The sequence below is a fragment of the Fringilla coelebs genome (genome assembly GCF_963513975.1).
Source record: "Fringilla coelebs genome assembly, chromosome: 18".
In the NCBI taxonomy this organism is placed as follows: domain Eukaryota; kingdom Metazoa; phylum Chordata; class Aves; order Passeriformes; family Fringillidae; genus Fringilla; species Fringilla coelebs.
Window position 1 is genome coordinate 371445 of NC_140044.1, and position 13202 is coordinate 384646.

A 13202-nucleotide genomic window follows, 5' to 3' on the forward strand; every position below is an offset into this window, starting at 1 on the left:
CTAAATGAGTGTTCCAGTATAACTTGGCCTGGGTAAGCTTGTGAGCCTGTGCCTGTTGCTGCAGTGGGGCCAGGAGCATGGTAGACTGTGACTTGGTGCCGGAAAGACGATGCTTAGGCTAAGGAAAGATGCATGTACTGCTGCCAAGGAGCAAGAATACAAGAGGTGCCGAGTTCATGGCATGGAGGACTGTGAAGTACCTCCAGATGTGCTGACCTTTTGTTGCGGCTTTGAGCTGTAATCGATTCTTGTGGATGTGCAGCTGAAACTCCAACTCCTGTGTTTGTTGTAGGATATTCACGGGCTCCACGAGGCTGGATGGGAATGCTATAGGTACGTATGGGGGGTTCCAGGGCCCCTGGCACAGGAGCAGCCTGGCTCACAGCCGGCTTCTCCCGTGCAGTTGACTTTGTGCGGTGGCTGTGTGCTGTGTCCATGGACGAGCTGGCGTCCCCGCACCACCCGCGCATGTTCAGCCTGCAGAAGATCGTGGAGATCTCCTATTACAACATGAACCGCATCAGGCTGCAGTGGTCGAGGATTTGGCATGTGATTGGAGATCACTTCAATAAGGTACTTTTTAAAATCAAGTTACACAGTATGCATAAATAGTGGGACTTCTTTAATCAGCTTTTCCCTTCTGTGTTGTTAGTGGCTTGAACTCTGATATTGAAAAGACGTTCCATTTGAGGCACCTAAAAGAAGCATCTACTTAAAAATCTAAAGTGTACAAATATAAAGGTTTATAGGAATGATCTTTCATTATATAATCTTCATTATATCATTTGGTGTTTTTGTAGTTTTTCTTTGTCTTTTCCTTTGGATAAAATGCCAAGTTAGTTTTCCTCTAAAATGTACACAGGTGATCCTTGAACAACAGCTGTTTTCCTTAGGAAATTGAATCATGTTAGGATGAGATTTTAAACCAAAGATTCAATTTATTTTATTCTACTATTTTAATTTTAGCATCTGGCTGGCTATTACAATTCTGCTTGATGCATTCAAAATCCATGGGTCTGTCTGGATGGATGAAATAACAGAAAGCCCCCTTCAACAAGAACCCCTTTTTTCCCAAGCATCAGAACAGTAGAATGTGCTAGCAGTGTTTAATGGGATGAGATGGAACTTGAGTGACAAATTTGTTACTCATATAAATGAAACATTAATTGATAAGTGTTTGAAAATATGCTTTTCTTCTAGGTTGGGTGTAACCCTAACGAAGATGTTGCCATCTTTGCTGTAGACTCATTAAGGCAGCTGTCAATGAAATTTCTTGAGAAGGGAGAGTTAGCCAACTTCCGCTTCCAGAAAGACTTCCTAAGGCCTTTTGAGCATATTATGAAGAAAAACAGGTGTGAGGCACTGCAATTTCTGCTTTAGCTTTAGTCCCACTTAAGGATGTCACTTGGTATGGGTCATGGTCATGTGCAGGGAAGTGGGGGAGTTACTTTGTGTCAGTGTAAAGTAGTCTTGCTTTTCTTTCTCTTTTTATTTTTTTAAGATCTCCGACTATTCGAGACATGGTGATCCGCTGTATTGCTCAGATGGTGAACTCTCAAGCTGGTAACATTCGTTCAGGTTGGAAAAATATCTTTGCTGTGTTTCATCAAGCAGCGTCAGACCATGATGGGAATATCGTAGAGCTGGCCTTTCAGACTACAGCACACATAGTTAGTAAGTAATGCTTGACAGATGCATGCACCCAAATTAGCCTGGCTGCTGTGAGTCTGCTTCAAAAGGCTCATCTGAATAAGGCTTTTGTATTTCCAGGCAAATAGCACACAGTCTTGCAGCCAGACTGTTTAAACTCTGCAGCTGGGTCATACCCTCTAAGTCTCCTGAATGCTATGGACAGGACAAACTAGATACAGATATTCTGCTGTAGAACGTAGGAATGTGATTGGTGAGGTGGGACAAGGAAGAATGCAAGAGAGGGCAAAGAACCATATTTAATGTAGAAGATCTGATCCTTTTGTGTTTGTCTCTTCCATAGCAGTATGCCATAAGTGATATGCCTGGATTGATGCAGTTTATATATGCATTTTAATATCAGTAAATTTTAAAAAGTGTATTTGTTTGTTCTTCACAGCAAATATTTTTCAGCAGCATTTTCCAGCAGCAATTGACTCATTTCAAGATGCAGTAAAATGCCTCTCTGAGTTTGCCTGTAATGTTGCCTTCCCAGACACCAGCATGGAAGCCATCAGGCTTATTCGCTATTGTGCAAAATATGTCTCGGAAAGACCACAGGTATTTTAATTTTTACCCCTGCTGCATTTTCATACTCTCTTCTACTGTTAAATGGAGATTAATTACTAAGAAAGAGCTTTCATACACAAACTTCAATTGCAAGTGTTTGTATTCAAAGCTTATTTGGAGTAAGGAGAAATTTTGGTATTATATAAGTAATACCAAATACTGGGTAAACTAGGGCTAGTTAAGTAGTGTAAGTCCAAATGGAAAATAACTGAATTAAATAGCCTTTGGGGTTTTTTTGTGTTGTTTTTGTGGTGTTAAGATGACTTGGAAAGCAGTGCTTCCTGTTCTGTCATCCTAGTCATGTCTAGTTCAGTTGGTTACAAAGGTGTATTCTTCTCCATCAGCCTGTTGTGTGAATACTGAATGTAATAATCACCAGCTGAGGAGAGCCTGGAGTTACATTGCAATTGTATGTCCCCAGTGCATGCTGCATTCAGCGTATCAGAGACTTGTAGAACTGGTTTCTGCCAATTTTATATTTCCTTGTTGTATGTATTGATATAACAATTGTCTGTCACTGTTAAAGTAGCTTTCTAAGTCCAAACCTCAGCAATTTGTAAGGCCTTTACCTGGACTGAAGTAAAAACAGATTGAAGTATTTATTTCCGTATATTATTTTCTAGTATTTTTGCTGTACTTATATTTTGCAAAATTGGAGTGTTACAGTAGGAACTAAGCTAACTTTCCAAGTTTGTGGTAGTTTAGATACTACCGTTGGTAGTATCTGAATTTGTTACATGTAAAGATTTTTAAGATAATTTTTTCTTTAAATCTTTTTTCCTACTGATCTTCAAGGTATTAAGAGAATACACAAGTGATGACATGAATGTGGCTCCTGGGGACAGAGTATGGGTCAGAGGATGGTTTCCTATTTTGTTTGAACTTTCTTGTATCATCAATCGTTGCAAGTTAGATGTTCGTACAAGGTAACAAAGCTTTTCTTTTTTTCCTTTTTTCTTTTAATTTGTCTAGTGAAGATATCACAGGAACATATTTTAACATCTGTTCGTATGCTTGTTTGGGTTTGTTTATAGAGGCTTAACAGTGATGTTTGAAATCATGAAGAGTTACGGGCATACCTTTGAAAAGCACTGGTGGCAAGACCTGTTTAGAATTGTGTTTCGGATTTTTGATAACATGAAACTCCCTGAGCAACAAACAGAGGTAAAACCAAAAAAAAACCTCATAAGCAGAGTTGTCTTTTTAAGAACTTGCACATCTGAGTCACCAGTTTTTATTGACATCAGCTATTGCCACCCCATACTGCCCCAGACTTAACTAAACACATTTTGTATTCCTTCAAACTCTGTGGCATGAATGAAGCTTGCCACAGTCCAATGACCTGTGTGTGTGTCCATCTGATTATTTTCAAGGAGAACGTTCTCCCTGTGTTGTGAACATGTACAGTTTTCTGACTAGTGTCCATGTGGCCAGCTAAGTGCTTCTGACAAGACATTTGTGGTCAGGAGCCTTTCGTTCTGACTTCCCCTCTCCTCAGAGCTGTGTCTATTGTTGATCAGCCATGTATAAGCCAAGTGATGTCATCATGGAAGAATCCCCATAAAACCAAAGACTTTTCATTTTCTGTCCCAGAAATCAGAGTGGATGACCACGACGTGCAACCATGCCCTTTATGCCATCTGTGATGTGTTCACACAGTTCTATGAAGCTTTGCATGAGATCCTTCTTCCTGACATACTTGCACAGTTACACTGGTGTGTAAAACAAGGTACCTTATTTACCTGTATTTTTTGATTAAATGTAGCTTTGAATGTTTATTACTGAAGAAGGGGAAGGTTAACTGAATTTTGGAAGAATAAAAGTTCCCATTAGGACAATATGTGTTGCAGTAGATTGATGCAGTATCTTGAATATCTGAGCATAAATCTTTTTATTGAGTTAGGCAACTTTTTGGTTACTGTGTTCATAAGGGGCTCATGGTGTTACTGTAACACAGCAAAAGCTTTTGGAGAATGGCGTCAATCTTCTGAACTTTCTGCCAACAACCTTTTGTAGTTTGCAGCGATACACGACCTCCTTTTTTTACGCATAGAGATATGTGCATGCATTCTGATTTTTTCTTTTTTCTTATTTTCTGGCACCTGCTTCTTCCCCCTTCTCCCAGCCAATGAGTACTTCTAAATACAGCTTTGTAAAGAACATGTTCTCTTTCTGGCTCCAAGTCTTACACCTGAAATCCTGCAGCAAATCATAAGTTTCCAATTGCTGCTTTTCCTTCTTTTTTCTCACTCTGTGCTTCTCTTCTGCTTCTGCCCTGTCTTACGTCTTCCCTGGTTGGATTTTCATCTCATGAAGGGTATTTTGAAACTGTCTTTTTTATTCAGTAGGTTCTTCAGCTTCATATTGTTGTAACATATTGTATAGGTAGGCTTTGAGCCAAGAGACTGTGCATTTCACAGTATTGGTAAAAAATTTCAATGGAGCAGTAATAGGGAATACTTAATTTTTCCTTGATATTGTAGAAGTTGATAAATATGGAACATTTCTTTTACAGATAATGAGCAGTTGGCACGATCAGGTACAAACTGCCTAGAAAACCTGGTAATACTCAATGGACAGAAATTCAGCCCCGAAGTCTGGGGCCAGACATGCAATTGTATGCTAGAAATTTTCAAAACAACTATTCCTCATGTGTAAGTTCATAAGTTTAATTCTTATATTGATACCCAATTCTAAAGCAACAATATTTACCTTTTTTTGGGTTTTTTTTCTGTTTTGCTTGATTTTTTGTTTGATGTCTTTTGTTGTTGTTTTGTTTCTTTAACTCTTTGAAGCTTGCTGACATGGAAGCCTGTTGGAATGGAGGAAGATTCATCTGAAAAACACTTGGTAAGAGTTAACTCTGGGTGATAAACTGACTTGAAGGGTTTTGTGTTAGGTTAGCTTTTGAAATATTTGTTGTAGTGAATACACATGTCAAGGAATTGATAGTAGATTGTATTTGGTGTTACTGTAAAAAAATGACATAAAGAATGGATGCAGGAAGCCTTTGAATCTAGGATTAGCTTAGTCCTCTGAAAAGCTATGGCTGGTTGGGAGTTAGTGTTTCAGATTGCTGGAATTGCTCTGCACTCTCTTCTAGGATTTGGACCTAGATCACCAGTCTTTAAGCAGCATGGATAAAAATGCTTCTGAAAGAGGACAAAGCCAATATTCAAATCCAACAGATGAGAGCTGGAAAGGTGGTCCTTACACAAGTAAGGAAAACATACAAACTTTTTCAATGTACCTTTACAGCCAATCTTAATTCACTTCTGTAGCTCTCTACAGAAAGTTTTGGGGCAGTTAAACTTGGGATAAGTCTTTGCAATTTGTGTTTATGCCTTGCAGTGAGATTTTCTCTTTAGAAGATAATTCACAGCATTACTAAATATCAAATTATTAAGGAGAATGTCATAGTTTGCTAGCCTGCTGTAAGTGAATCATCATTAATTACTTCTGAAACTTGTGTTGCTCCATTTCATTAGACCAAAAACTATTTGCTGGCCTCCTGATCAAGTGTGTGGTACAGCTGGAGTTGATACAGACCATTGACAACATAGTGTTCTATCCAGCAACAAGCAAGAAGGAAGATGCTGAGCACATGGCTGCAGCTCAGGTACCATCAGATTTACTTGTTACTTTGTGGTGACAGTAAAGTACAAACTATGGAACACTCTGACCTGTTCACAAAACAGAGTCTTCTTCTGACTTTTAGCATTACCCTGAATGCGTGTGTAAACCACTCTTAAGTTGTGATTTTTTTATCTGCCTCCAGTGTTGCCTGGTGCTCTGCCTGTTGTAGTATTCTATTACCTTAATTTTTATTATCAATGTAATAGATTATAGTTGTTTTACCATAATACATACTATCAAAAATGGTTCTTGTTTGTTTGGGGGAAAGCATTCTTTTCTGCTCATTAGACTGAGTGTCTTCATTTAGCCACAGCTGAAGCTCTGCTCAGTCTCTGGGTGTTTGCAATGGAAGTGTTGCAGAAGTTGAACTTCAGCAAGGTCAATGGTCAAGATTTCATTCATTGCTGGCCTCAGAGATGTCCCTGTCCCTGAAAGATCTGATTCTGGGTAGTAGTGTACAGTAGCTCTGGCTTAGCTGTTAATAATGCCATAAGGTGGAAGTTCTGGCTAGTGCATTCAGGTAGTGTTCTGGGGATGGTATAGTTAAATTCCTCGTGAAATTAGCTGAAAATATTGGCCAATTTTATTAAATTTTACATGAGCCAAAGCTGAGGAATTTCTGCACTAGGCGGCATTTAAAACCACACTGGTTTAGTTGTTCATTTTGATGTGATTCATTTTGATGTTTTTGATTCAACAGACCTACCCAGTCAGCTTGTAGAGAAGAGGAAATATTCTGTACCATATTGCTGTGACTGCAATGTTTCAATAAGGAAGTTGTTCCCTCACTCTTGAGTCTTATTTTCTTATCAGTAACTAGGATAGATCATAACTTCTCTCTTCTTAAGTACCCCACTAAGAAAAGTACAACTCTGATCTTTGACAGACCACCCTGCTGTCTTGTACTGCACTAATACTGCATTGCACCTATAAATGGAATTAGAGTTACTGGAGTTCACGGCATGTGCTCTCTCTCTGTCCCTCTCCCCCCGCTCTTTAGCGAGACACATTGGATGCAGTTATCCACATTGACACAGAAGACCAAGGAATGTATAAATATATGTCTTCACATCACCTTTTTAAGTTACTGGATTGTCTGCAAGAGTCTCACTCATTTTCAAAAGCCTTTAATTCAAATTATGAGCAGCGAACTGTGTTATGGAGAGCAGGTGAGGCTTTTATTTTTATTTGATAAAAATGCTGAACTACACTTCTAAGTATCATTACACAACAATGTGCCATTGCAATCACCTCTAGAGTTTATTGGAAAGTTGCATGCTTTTATTGCTTGTCTCCTTCCTGATGACTTGAATAATTCAGTTTGCTAAATTATCTGCATTTTTTTTTCATTAAAGTAGAACTGCACAGCTGGTACTGCTGTAGTTAAGTATCTTTATAAATAAATCAGAACTCAATCAAAATCAAGGAGGAGGAAATACTGTCTGGGCAAGAAATCATTACTGGTCATTAGTGCAGATATTATTGATAAAATTTATTTTTGGCTAGTAATGCCAGCTTTGGATGTTCCCTCTTGTCCTGTGTGGGACTGATCTCTAGGGTTCAAGGGTAAATCAAAACCCAATCTCCTAAAACAAGAGACCAGCAGCTTGGCATGCTGCCTGAGGATCCTGTTCCGGATGTACGTGGACGAGAGCCGGCGGGAGGCCTGGGATGCGGTCCAGCGGCGGCTGCTCAGGTAGGACAGCCCTGCCCTGCCTGGGGACAGCCCTCCGGGGCTGTGGCCACTCTGCTCTCTTAGTTCACTTTAGCAGTAAGGAATCAATCTGCCTGGAATAGAGGGAGCACCCTCTTCTTGACACAGGCTTTTCTTTATGGAAGTGCTGGTGTCTGGATAGTTTTCCCAGCTGAGTACATGGTGATAGAGGTGTAATAGGATACACTAATTGAAAAAGAGTGCAGTATAAGCTGCTGTGCACCTGGAATTTAAACAAATGTAGAAAATAGTTCTAAATTAATAAAAAAAGATATTTGGGTGAGTTGGTACATAAAAGTTGAAAGTACTAGTCTCTTATCAAATGTGATCTCCCAACTTGCTCTTGGTACTAATCAACGGATTCTGATCTACCAGCACGTATGGACGTGTAAATCTGCTTAGTCCTTCTTTAATTAAAAGAGTGTCCTAAAAATAACCATAGTAAGTGGTACAGTTTGTACCTTGTGTTGACAATCTGCAGCAGGGACCAAAAATTTACTAATAGAATAATAATTCTTCCTTTATCTATAATGCTGAGCAGTGCAGATCTTTTTTAAACCAATCCAAATTTGGAGGGAGAGCTCTCTGGTGGTGCTGTTGCCTAAGCTGTCCCAATGTCAGGGTCAGGAAATAATGCTTGCAGGTTAAAGGTGACAGCACCTTATCAGGCAGATTAATTTTCCTTTTCCTTCTCTATCACCAAGTATTTCTGTTCAGTTACATGAAAAATATTTCAATTCAGTCATCTGGAACAATTCCTGTACCAGAAAAAGCAAATTTGTGTAGTTAAAGTTGTTGCCTGGGATTGAAAACTTTCCCATGGATGTGCATCTTGCTTGAAAACAAAGTACACTGAGAGGACAAACAGAGCATGTAATCAAAAACTTTATAAGGGTTTTCTTTATGGTTTGTGTGAACTGTGCCATCTCTGCAGTGTGTGCAGTGAAGCCCTGGCGTATTTTATTACTGTCAACTCAGAAAGCCACAGAGAAGCCTGGACCAGTCTCCTGCTGTTGCTTTTAACAAAAACACTAAAAATCAGTGATGATAAGGTAAGAAGGGACTGGAAGTCATGTCTGCTTTTGGGTATGTTTTTCATTCCTGCTTCCGCCTGAGTTCAGACTTTATTTTCATCCAGATTGGAGGTGGGCCATTCCTCATAGTGAGCGCTCTCCTTGCAATACACAGTGGCAGCTCCCCTGTCTGCAGGCATTCTGCACTGTGGAAATGGGGCTGCATCCGTGCAATTCCCAGTTGTGTAGGGATGTGGACGGAATTACTGAACAGTTTTCATATAAAAGCACAAGGAGTGTGCAGTAAGGGAGAGGCTTATGCTGTATTACAGCCGCACAGAAATGGTAAGGGTGAATTTCACCCCTGTAAAATTGAAATTCCAGTTTCCTTGACAGCCTTGGCAAGAGTAATTTTCAGGATCTTGGCCCTTTTGAGGAAAACCAAATATTCATGTTGCTACAAATAGACTCTGGTACTACCTTTGGGCTGAGAAGTCACAAAACCCTGACTCTGTTTAGGGGGTAACCGCAAAGCACACCCTGCGTGCGCTGCTGCCACAAACAACACGGAGCTCGGTGCCCTTGGGCCATCGGGAGGGCTTGGGTGAGACCTGCTGGTTTAACAAGTTGCTGTAGCCATGAATGTGTCAACACTTTATTTTGCTCTAGCACTCGAGAATGACATTCTGTTTCTGTCTCTTGGCTAGTTCAGGGCACATGCTTCCACCTATTACCCGTACCTGTGTGAGATCATGCAGTTCGACCTGATCCCCGAGCTGCGGGCGGTGCTGCGCAAGTTCTTCCTGCGCATCGGGGTGGTGTTCAACATCTGCACCATGGGCGAGCAGGCGTGCGCAGCTGGCACCAACCTGCCTTCCTGGTAGCTCCCAGTGAGGCTGGTACACCGGCCTGTACGTAAAGCTGTGTCCAGAGATGGATTGAAGTGGATGGGAAAAAACGGGACCCTGGTGTATCACCGCAGGAGCAAGTAATTCTTACCACAATGGCATTTGGGAACAAGGAAAATAATCCTGTTCTGTCCACCCTACAGAAGTGTCAGCAGTTTTATTTAAATTATTGCTTACAGAGTCAATACAGTAGGTGTGCAGTCTCTTTGTTTCAATGCTAATCATTTGTATGATCCAGTGTCTCTTCTAGTCTTTTATGCACTGCTCAGTCTTTCATCCCAGCTAGAGCTGATAAATCAGCTGGATGTCTCCACAGACATTATGCCCCTTGGAACTAATGACTGTATTTGTGTAGCCTTGTGATGTTGGCAAGTGTTCATAATAAACTTGACTGTGGTGGCCAGTGACCACCCGACATCCCTCTGGGTTTTCCTTTGTGTCCAGGACCAGGCCAGGCAGGGCACCGGGCTGTTGAAGTGGACAGCCTGGAGGACATTCAGAGAAGGTTTTCCTCCTGTTTAGCAAATTACTTAATTTTTTTTTTTAATATCAGTACTGAATCTTCTGAGACTTATTTTTAGTTTTATGGAAGACTTTACATCAGGAGTGCCAATAGCATCTACTCCTTTAGCTTATTAGGCTTGAGTTAAAGGCATTTAAGAAAAAGAAAAGGCATTCCTTTTCCTTTCATACATTGGCAGATCATAGAGCATACACAGGAACATCAAAACAAGGCTCAGAAGAAATAAACCTACCTTTTTAACCCTTTAATATAATTTAGCAGTAATGGTGACTGATTAGCAAATAGTCCAGTTCTTAACACAAGTTTGTCTCCTTTTACTGCAGATCTGCAAATTCTGATTTGTCATTTTGTGCAAATGATTTTTGTTCTCAACTCTTAGTTCCTAGTGGTATCTAAAAACCCTGAATCTCCAAAAAACTGCTCTAGCAAAATCAAACGAGCTCATTCACATGCTCTAAGGTAACAACACAATTCTGTGCTTTGAAGGCTTTCTGTGAAGCAAAATGTGACATGACACCACAGCTTTGCTTGCCCAGGAGAATTTTCTTTCCTTGAAATGCATCACGTGTCTGTGACAATGTTTCTATGAGAGGATGCTGTCTTGACCTTTGAAATAATTTTAAATCTCTAAACCAGGAAAGTATGGCAGGACGGTAGGAGAGGCTCCGCTTGCTAAAATAATGCAAAGTAGTGCATTAACTGCTGTGCTATCCAGAGTAGCAAACTAAAAATACTAACAGTATTGAAAGAAAAAAACAAACCAACAAACAGCAACAACAACCTACCTACTTGAATGGAACTAAGTGTATTACATTATTTTGTTTTTTGAGTTGAGTTTCTTGGTAGGATGGCCTCAGGTGAGGTTGTCTTCGGATATGCTGCTCTGAGCTGCTGGGAATGTGCAGTCTTTGGAAGGCTTTTTTGGTTGTGGGGGTTTTTTTTTGGTGGTTTGTTTTTGTTGTTGTTTCATTTGTTTGTTTTTTTTTCTTTGTTGTTGTTCTTTGTTTATTTGTTTGGTTTGTTTTTGTGATCTTTTCCCAAAGGGTTATTATGGTGCTCCTCAATACATCAGTTTGTCCTGTGTAAGCATTGTTTGTGAAAGGTTTTACAGTCAGTAGTAGAGACAAAGCGTTCACAATTTATTTTCACTTTTTAATTTTAACCAAAGAAGAGTGGTAGTTGTGGCTCTTTTACTTTTATATGCCCATTAGGTTAAATCTGTACACTGCTATTTAGTAGAAGGGAGTGAATGGCTATATGTGAAAATAGGAGAAGACTGAAAAATAAGCAATGCTGATATTTAACTTGCTGCATTTGAAATACCCTTTTGTGTTATATCTCGTGTGGCTGCTCATTCCCTGGGAATGTCACTGCATTGAGTACTGCAGAAAATGAAGTATTTATTTTAATTCTATTTAAATCTGTAATAATATGCTATTCCTTTTCTTCTGGTCGTAGGTAGTCCTAAGAAAAATATTTGAACCGTTATTTTTCAGATTTGGAATGTGTCACTGCCTCATAGAATGTGTTCCCTCATGTCCCATCAGACACACCTGGCCCAGCTGCACATGTCATAGGTCTGAAAGCCCTACAGTCGTGTCTTGAAAAAAGTCTCAATTTTGAGGTCTTTAATGACTCCACAGTTGCTTCATGGGCTTTCTTTAGTGTAAGGGGCAGCATTTGTAGTCTCTCTCTGCACATAGGATAAGGATATTTAACCCATGCTTCCCTTCAGCCTTTGGTCTGAGACTGTTCTCCTTAAGAAAAGCTTTTGTTGTATTTATACCGGTTAGGAACTGCTGAAGTTGGGTATGTGATAGCCAGAGCATCAAGGAGAAGGGGGCCTGGGATGCAATTGCATTGTCAGAGCCCAGCCCTGTCCCCAGCACAGCAATAACCAGGGGGTGCTCAGCTTGAGGGTTTTCCTCAGTCAGGGAGGGCTGAGCCCACCTCCGTGCCAGCACAGCTCAGCCCCTGCAGTGGTGCCAGCTGGTTCCTGCATGCCAGCACGGCTCAGCCCCTGCAGTGGTGCCAGCTGGTTCCTGCATGCCAGCACGGCTCAGCCCCTGCAGTGGTGCCAGCTGGTTCCTGCATGCCAGCACGGCTCAGCCCTGGCTGTGTGGAGAGCAGGACGGTGCAGTACAGGCAGGCAGGGACAGTCACCCCTTGGACGGGCTCAGAGGGATCTGCAGCTCACCCAGCTGGAACGGCAGAAGTCCTGGAGACTCTGTGCTTTGTTGTTATGAGTCATTTCAGCCTCCCGAGGGAAGGGAGGAGAGGATGCCAAGAAGGAAAACCCTAAACCCGCTCTTTTGTGGTGATTAAAAACTCCCTTCACGTTGCTTCTGTTGTGTCTTACCGTCCAGGAAAAGGTTGTTTTTACGGCAGTTTGTTATCTATGTCTGGTACCTCACATTCTAAACTGCAAACAGAACAATCTAAAACAATGTCCAGTACCACAACTGACACCTCCTCATCTTAGCTCAGTCTTAATATTCAGGAAAAATATTAAAAATATTAACTCTGTCAAAAGTGCATCTCCCTTTAATCTGTGACGTCAGTTTGTTTAGCACCTTTATTTAAAACGTATGTTTTCACATATATAAAATGCCTGAGTTTTAATATCTCTGTATTAAGTGCATTTACTATCAATAATTTAAAAACTATTCCTTGCCAATGGATGTATAGAGTTCTGAGAGAATACCAAAATTATATATCAAAAACTATGTAAAGTTTTCTACATGAAAATACGATGTATAATAGTTATAATATTCCATGCTTTAATCAAGTGATAAATCAATAAAGTTTTACGAAGTGTTCCTTTTTTGTTCAGGTGCTTCCTTAAGCGGTTCAGAGGCTTCGGCGCCACTCGGGCTTCTCTGCGGCGCTGGGGGGTTCGGGTTCGCGTTTTATAGCGCACGCTCCGTCCTCGTCCCTGCTCCGCCGCGGGGCCAGGCGGCAGAGGCTGGGGCCGGGCCCCGCTCGCCCCCGGCCCCTCTCGCTCCCGTTCCGCGGCTCCGGCCGGCCCCGCTCGCCCCGGCCCCTCTCGCTCCCGTTCCGGGGCTCCGGCCGGGCCCCGCTCACCCGGCCCCGCTCGCCCCGGCCCCTCTCGCGCCCGTTCCGGGGCTCCGGCCGGGCCCCGCTCGCCC

General features: G+C 41.4%; 1 protein-coding gene across 3 annotated transcripts in view; it reads left to right on the top strand.

Annotated features, from left to right (window-relative positions):
* ARFGEF2 (ARF guanine nucleotide exchange factor 2) overlaps positions 1–13188 on the top strand; it is a 34771-nt gene extending 21583 nt beyond the window's left edge. Inside the window, exons 24-39 of one of the 3 annotated variants that reach the window (XM_084217760.1) lie at positions 293–333; positions 404–573; positions 1201–1352; positions 1502–1674; positions 2090–2250; positions 3055–3185; positions 3294–3423; positions 3853–3988; positions 4775–4913; positions 5055–5109; positions 5363–5477; positions 5748–5878; positions 6896–7064; positions 7453–7591; positions 8544–8661; positions 9330–13188. In XM_084217760.1, coding sequence (XP_084073886.1) covers positions 293–333; positions 404–573; positions 1201–1352; positions 1502–1674; positions 2090–2250; positions 3055–3185; positions 3294–3423; positions 3853–3988; positions 4775–4913; positions 5055–5109; positions 5363–5477; positions 5748–5878; positions 6896–7064; positions 7453–7591; positions 8544–8661; positions 9330–9506 — 2137 coding nt within the window. In that variant the 3' untranslated portion in view covers positions 9507–13188. Of the gene's footprint in view, positions 1–292; positions 334–403; positions 574–1200; positions 1353–1501; positions 1675–2089; positions 2251–3054; positions 3186–3293; positions 3424–3852; positions 3989–4774; positions 4914–5054; positions 5110–5362; positions 5478–5747; positions 5879–6895; positions 7065–7452; positions 7592–8543; positions 8662–9329 lie in introns of those variants that run through there. The other 2 variants (XM_084217761.1, XM_084217762.1) reach the window with 2 other exon arrangements.
* Positions 13189–13202: the final 14 nt, after the last annotated feature.